The 7,810-nt window shown below is 38.5% G+C and overlaps 1 protein-coding gene across 5 annotated transcripts in view; it reads left to right on the top strand.

The window, feature by feature from the left end:
- Nucleotides 1-6,276, top strand: part of znf536 (zinc finger protein 536) — a 234,145-nt gene extending 227,869 nt beyond the window's left edge. For all 5 annotated transcript variants that reach the window (XM_035952004.2, XM_035952001.2, XM_055009035.1 and 2 more), the window contains one exon: nucleotides 2,732-6,276. In XM_035952004.2, the coding sequence (XP_035807897.2) occupies nucleotides 2,732-3,009 (278 nt within the window). In that variant the 3' untranslated portion in view covers nucleotides 3,010-6,276. The remainder of the gene's footprint in view (nucleotides 1-2,731) is intronic.
- Nucleotides 6,277-7,810: the final 1,534 nt, after the last annotated feature.

Raw genomic sequence — 7,810 nt, forward strand, 5'->3', positions numbered from 1 at the left:
ACATTGCCTCATTGTATCCTCACATCATGCCTGAGGGTGTGTGTTTACACTTTAGTGTGCATATGTCCATCTTTGTACAATATAAGCAGATTGTGCACTCACCCTTGCTAACTCCACATATATTCCAAGTGTGTAAGTTTCAAATAGATTGTTTCCTTTTAATTCCTGGCCTTTTACCTATTGATATTCTGTGCACCTATCACAGCACCTCTTTTAAACCCCATATGTTAATTTGATTTAGAGCATCTCCAATTGAATAAGCAATAAAGAAAAAAAAGAGAAAACGAGAGTCACAGCAAATGTACTGTTATTAATATTCTAAAGTACTAGAGAGGACTCTAACTCTCTGCCTTTATTCTGCTCCTCCGACTTCCTTCCTCCTTCCCTCTCCATTTTGTCCCCTCTGTCTGTCTGTGAGTGAGTGAGCTAAGTGAAGTGGGTTATGATGGCGGTGTAATCGGCATCCCTCAAACAAACGGCTGGTGCTATTAAGGGCCATTGTGTTTGCTGCAGTGATGATCAGATTCAATCTAGGGAGAACATTTTGTGCTGGAGCCGGTGCAAGGAGGGGAGATAGAGAAAAATACTTTGCCTTCTTCAGCTTTGCTATTGTGTTCAGGGGACTAAATGTATGCACCCTCTTCAAAAGATGCATATCGACTCTGGGAGCTACAAAAGTTTAGTTAAGATGAATTTGTGGGTGCTCACTGCCTGCACCAAGTGAGGTAAGTATTAAGTGTTGGGTAATGTTTTGAGGATGCATTTGTTTCAATAAGGTGGTCAGCAATGTTGCTGGGGTGGTGTGAATGTGGATATCACTTCTCCTTTGTCCTCATCTTAACCCTCCTCTTCCACTGTCTGCTCTTAAGTCTAATATTTTAAATTCATAACATATTCGTGTAAGAACCAGTGGGGGCCTGAAAGCACTGTGAAGTCAACTTGTGGTGAGAAGGGTAGAGGGGTAGAGGTAGGGGCTCAGGTCAGAGGACCAAATATCAGGCTGTTTTATCAAATATCAGTCAGTCACTTAATCCTCCTGTTATTGTCAAAAAAATCTTTACACCCTTTGTGTTCGTGAGTCAGATTTCAACCGTGGTCCAATCATTTACAAGGACTGAAAAAAAAACACATTAAATGGCATCTATACATGCATGCTTTGGTATTTTATGTACATTTGATTACTTTTAACTTGCAACATTTGTTTTTTTTTTTTTTAAATAGGCCCAGTATATCTACTTTGTCACTTTGATAAACAGAACAGACGGACACTATGTTATAAGACAATGAGAAACTCATGATGAAAGACTTATGGCAACATCTACTATTTATTTCTCTGCATAAACAGGCTATATTTACTGATGGGTGAAATTTGACCTCTAACATTACAGATGTAGCTTTTTTAATTAGCATTATAAACATGGGAAAATTATAAAAATGTGTTTTATAGTACTTACTATTGCCAATCTTGAAGATGTAATGAAGTCTTGTTTTGCTGAGAAAAAAAAATAGCCGTGAATCTCTCACACATTTAAATTTGAACTTAATACAGTGGGAGGGTTAATAGACTGATATGATGGAGGGGCAGCAAAGAGGCCTAATGATCGCTTCTAGGCAATCTAGGACCTACTAGTCCTGCTTTTGGCAGAAGTGTGTGTTTCCTTTTCCACAGTCCAAAATCATGCAGGTTCAATTTCGGTTGAAGGCAGGGTTCACCCTGGACAGATCACCAGTCTATCACAGGGCTACATATACAGAGAAGCAATCACATTTGCATTCTCACCTACAGACAATTTAGTTACCAATTAACCTCAGCATGTTTTTGGACTGTGGTACCTGGTGAAAACCCATGCATGTACTGGGAGAACATGCAAACTCCATGCAGAAAGACCCTGGGAAGGCCTGACGTGAACTGGGGATCTTTTAGCTGCAAGGCAAAAGTGCTAACTACCAAGCCACTGTGCTGCCCTTCGGCACAACCAATGTATGTGAAATGGATTATTATGTATAATATAGCATAAATACAAAATAGACTGCAAGTGAGTGATGTGGCAGCAGATATGAGACATAACAAAACACAACAAGTGGTTACAGGAAAGGAAAGGGTTTTAGCCGTCTGGAAAGCCATTATGTCAAGAGTTTTTCCAAAAAAATGTTAAAGTTTAATATGTTTGTATTTGAATCTTTACTGCATTTTAGATTGGAACTAAGCTTTGCTTGCCCTAGCAGATACATGTTTTGGTGTAAAACACTGGAAATGAAACAACTCCACAGCTTACATTTCAAACAGTCAAACTGAACTTATCTAAAGACTGCTGATGCATTTCCGATCCATAGCTGTATCACCAATATGCCCTTTTAAAAGGTGTGGAGCATCTAAGTGTTGTCAGTATTGGTTAGATACCTGTGCCTTTATCTCCAAGAAGCGATTGATGCGGTGATTTTTTCCCCCAACTCCAACTGCATGTAGTTTGAAACCAGTGCTTTGAAATGGTCTCATTTTAAGAATCTGAACCCACAGATACATCAACCTTCCAAACTATTGACCCAATGGCCAGTATGCCAGGATGTTTTGTTGTGTGTTCATCCGTCTACAGTGTACTGATAGAAAAAAATAACACTTATATAAAATTAGATTAAAGTGACATAAGAAGCCTAAAGTCTCATTGCCTTTAGAGTTACTGATTCAGACTAAAATGGTCACGATATGTACTTTTTCTGTTTCTTTTTCCAGGTCAGAGACCATTCAAGTGCAGTTACTGCCCCTACAGTGCCTCACAGAAGGGCAACCTGAAGACTCACGTGTTGTGCGTGCACCGCATGCCTTTTGACAACAGCCAGTACCCGGATCGACGATTCAAACGCTCCCAACCTGAGTCTGACAGCTCGGAGAAGAAGTCTGATGATGCCACTGGTGGTGTTACATTTAATAAACCAGTGACAAGATCAGACGGAGGTCGTGGAAATAACGTGCCATTTTCCATGGAGGCCACCTCTCGTAAGAAGGAGTGAAGTCACCAGGAGCACTGTGGATAAACTACACTTTTTATGTTATCAACACAAACTAAACATTCTCCATGTGTGTTATTAGAAGTCTGTGAACATTTACTTAGAAAATATTATTAATCTACGTATTTGTGATGCGACGAATCAGCTGTACGTGAGCACAGTGGCGCATGCTTAAGAGTGTACAGGGAAGAGAGTTAAAAACTCACAGATGGAGGCAAGAGGCAAGTCAGATGAAGTAATCTAAAATCATTAGAGAGATTTTTCTCTAAAAATAATGCTTTTATAAGAAAAATGATCCATGTAAATGATTTGGTGGAACAGTTACTGTATCGAAGGTGGAGGAGGAAGAGAAGTGCTTTTGAATGCACACCCAGACCAGAACATAACACCAGTGGCTGCCATTTTCCCAGTGCGAGTGATGAGCACTGTATGTGTGTGTTGCAGGGTCAGTGGGGATAGAGAGGAAAGCGGTGGGGGAGGCATTGGTGCCAGCCTGACTGGAGCTGTCATTGCAGAGGAAATCAATTCAACAACACACAAACACACACTCACTGTCTTACAGCGGTAACCTGACTCTGGATGGTACAGCGAGGGGTCAAGTTGAGTCCCATCAGCTGGCCGGAGCCCCTCATGACACCCGCTTTTCTCCTGCTTCCTTCTCTTCAGTCTTTCTCTCCAATAGATGCCCAGTTTGGTAAGATGGCCTTGAAAATAGAAGACAAATCAATCAGCAATGTATTTAAAGCATCCATTAGCGAACGTTAAGTCTTGTTCTGCTGTGATTTGGCAATGCAACATCTGGAGGTCAGCTTACAGGCTACACATCAGAGACAGATGAAGGGAGTCTAAGCTGATTTCTTTTAGAATTTTGGACTTTATGATGAAAGATGACAGTTTGGTACTTTGGTAAGGACCCTGGCCTGTGCTGTGGGGAGGTTGGTACACGTGCCTCACAAGGAAGGATAACCAACTGGTTCTGTACATAGAAAACCATGGCATTCTACTTGTTTGACAGAGAAAGTCTGACAGAAACAAAGGCATCAACTCAGACAAATAGCAGGACTGATGTCCTCCTCTTTTAAGCTCTTTTAAAGATGAAATATTAGATAATCATTCATTGTACCCTGCCTTATCTGTCTAATTATCACACTTTTTCTGTTAGAAAAAAACATGATGGCATCCTTGTTCACTGTATAAATAGTGGTTTTTTTGTGTCTTGTTTTTTAAAAAAATTTTAGGGGGTAATCCTCAAGGGGAAGAAGCAACGTTAGACATTGAGAACAGAATGTTTTGATCTTGTACAGTCAAAAAGAAAAAGTATCAACTTTGTACTTTTTAGTGCCGGCAGCTGTTGCTCACTACTGGGCGAGGAGAATTAGTGAAGTATGTTGCTTTGTGTTGTGTTGGTGGTTGGTGCTTGAAGGCTGGGGGTTGTTAATGTTTTTCTGATAAAGAGAAATGATCCGGACTTTCAGAAAGTCAATATCTTTCCGCACAAACACACATTCAGTGGTGTGAAGGGCTAAACCCAAGGGTTTTAGTGCCACAGCTCTGCCTAAAGGCACACATACACACACACACACACACACACACACACACACACACACACACAATCACTCACACACACACACACACACACACACACACACATACACACACACACACACCTACACACACACAAACACACACACAGATGCACATTTGGTGTTTCAATCACTTCAGAGGATATGACATGGACTTCATAGATTCATTTTCTGGACACATCAAAATCTTAAACACAACTACTACTTGCCTTACCCTTATCCTGACTTTAATCTAAAACTTAACCTCAACGTTAGCCTTAACCTGAATCTAAACCTATATCCAACCTTCCCCTAACCCTTAACCAAGTCTCCAACTTAAAATTGAATGATTTATTTGATGAGGATTTGCATTTTGTGCCCAGAAGGGACACAGGTCCCCACAAAGTGACTGTCTGAACAAGGTTATGTCCCCACAGCATGAGTAATACAAATACACACATACACAACAACACACAGACAACAGCATCAAAAACAGTGATACAGTTCCCCACGGAAAGATGAAGATAACAGCAGAGAGAAAGAAGTAAAGTCGAAGAGAAGAGGAAAAAAATGAAAGAGAAAGAACAAGGATAGAATAGAGTCAATTTTATATTATGGTATGCCGATGTAATAGTGGTTTAAATTGTGGCAAGAATACTTTAGCTTTTTGGCCCTATAGTATTTGCAGTTCATAAAATATTGTTTTATATACAGTTCTTTTATGCTTATTCTGTCTTGTTTGGTATCCTAAAGGACAGTAGTTGTCACTGCTTTATAACTGACAGTCTGGAGTCTTTCCCCACTGACCTTCACCCTATGACATAAAAGATATGTAGTACAAGCTTTAGGTTTTCAAAACACTACTTGTTCTCGATGGTTGTAGCTTGCTTTTCAGGATGTTTGTACAGATGAGAGTGTGTGCTAAATAGTGACATATATTACCAAAAAGTCAACAGGGGGAGAAAGTTTTCAGAAAAAGTACACATTCCACTTTTTGGCACCAGTACTCTAGCTTTCTGAGCTTACTAAAGCATGTGAATCAGTACATTTTCATCATTATGTTCAGATGAGGCAATATGTCTTTAATTCTGAAATAATTTTTTTTCTTTTTCCTTTTTTGTTTCAACACTGGAAAACAATTTTTTTCATCATTCTTCTGTGACTTTTTGTCATGCCTAAGAATGATACACCATTTTCCCACTGCTGTAATCCTAAAATAATCCATTCCATTGTCCCCATGCTGTTTGATCTTTGTCAAGCTTCCTATTTAAGTAGCACATGCAGTTTACTCGGTTATAATCGGTGGTGCTAGAAAAAAAAAAGAAAAAGAAAAGGAAAAAAAAGAATCCATGGCCATTTATTGTATATCAGCCTGCAATTCTGTAGTATACAGTCCCTGTCTCAGTACTGTCCACATTCCTAATTGAAAAAAAAAAAAAGATTTCTATAGCTTAGGGAAGGAAAAGTGAGGAGAGGGATTTTGTTGCAAACTATAAGCTTATATTCACAGTTTGTATTTAAAAAAAAACATATATTCTTGGTCATTATTTATTATTGTACATCTGTTTGACAGAAGACAAAATTCATTAAAGAGGTGTATCAAACATTCGACTGTTTACTCTTTTTGCATTCTCGATGTTCTGATGTGCTTTGAAGCATTAAGATTTATCTGGTGTTTTTTCTGCAATAAAACCTCTACCTCTGGGAATCCCTTTGTCTGTGTCTGGATTCATTCATATCATTGACGTCAATTGCTCCACTAAAGATGATCCATTCTGACTGCGTTCATTACAACAGACACCAAATGCTGAAAGGTTTCACTCAGATCAAAGTGATAATCCACAAATTTGTGTCTGAAAATGTAGGGAAACTTATGAATTTAGAATGACATTTCCTTGTCTTATTAACTCAATCATTACACTTACATGTAAAATCACAAGAGCAGTAGAAATAAACACTTGGAGTCCCAACAGGGGAGTAAATAAGAAACCCATGGGATCCAAAAACAGAAGGGAGAGGTGGTGATGAAAAGACTAAAAACAAGCCTGCAACCCCACTAGCATCTCTTTGAGGATATACTTAGGCGCAGTGGTGCTTTGAGTTCAATGCTGAAATCTCACAGGGACAATGTTAACATGGTAATGTTGAGCAGGGAACATTTACCATGTTCACAAAACTTAAAACACAAGGGAGGCTAGGGATATCATTATTTTAGTGGGTTTTCCATCATGAATCAAACACTTGGACAAATTAAAAGCTTGATCTAGTGGTGGTACTACATAAAAGTTGAGATCTCAACTCATCCTGAAAACAATATGAATCTCTGTACCAGATTTCAATTCATCAAATGATTGTTGAAATGGGCCACTTCCATCTGGACCAAAATGGTCAACCAAACCACCAACAGAGCAGCTTTACCAGTGCTCATGCCATGATTCTACCCTTTGTGTTTTGAAGCTCCACAAGAGATTTAATATGTACTTATTCACTTGAATGCAAGAAGTCACCTACAACATCAAGGTTACCGTCTGTTTATAAATGATAAAAATGGATAAAAATGCACATTCCATGCCGTCTGGAAGGTGGGGGAGGTCCCTGCTTGCCAGCAAATATGGAAATGGTGTGGCCATTTACCTAGGTGATAATATCTGAATCAGGTGGCTATTCCTCTGCCTGAACAAAAATAAACTAAGAAAGATACACAATTTAAGAAAAAAATTCTATACCTAATCAAAACAAAACAAACCTTATTTAGTAATTCCTGAAATGCGTCAAAAAAGACATGATTTAAGCAAATAAGTCAAAGTGGATTTGGTCTTTCACTTGAATTTATATACAGTATATCAGTTTTTAATGTAGTGTCACTGTGTCAATCTTCAGGATGGGTTTTTAAAAACAAATTTAGCATTTGGAACAGATTAAGACCTTGAATTAGCAATTGTGGCTAAATTGAAAAGCATCTAGTTCCAGAACAGTTTGGTGAAAAAATCACAAGCAAGAATTTGCATTTTTTTTTTTTTAATAAACATTTTCTTCTTGATTGTTAAAATAAATGTTCCATTTATAGCTTATTCCTCTACCAAGAATAACTGCTAAATTCTATAAACAAAAAAGCACAAGATGACCAAGAGACCTTCAGTGAGCATGAAACCCCTACTAACCCTAACCCAAACCATATATCCATTATGTTTGAGTAGCTTTCAAACTATAGACTTGAAAAAATTGTACTTTTCAATCTGTTT

This window comes from Amphiprion ocellaris, chromosome 1 (genome assembly GCF_022539595.1).
Source record: "Amphiprion ocellaris isolate individual 3 ecotype Okinawa chromosome 1, ASM2253959v1, whole genome shotgun sequence".
In the NCBI taxonomy this organism is placed as follows: Eukaryota; Metazoa; Chordata; class Actinopteri; family Pomacentridae; genus Amphiprion; species Amphiprion ocellaris.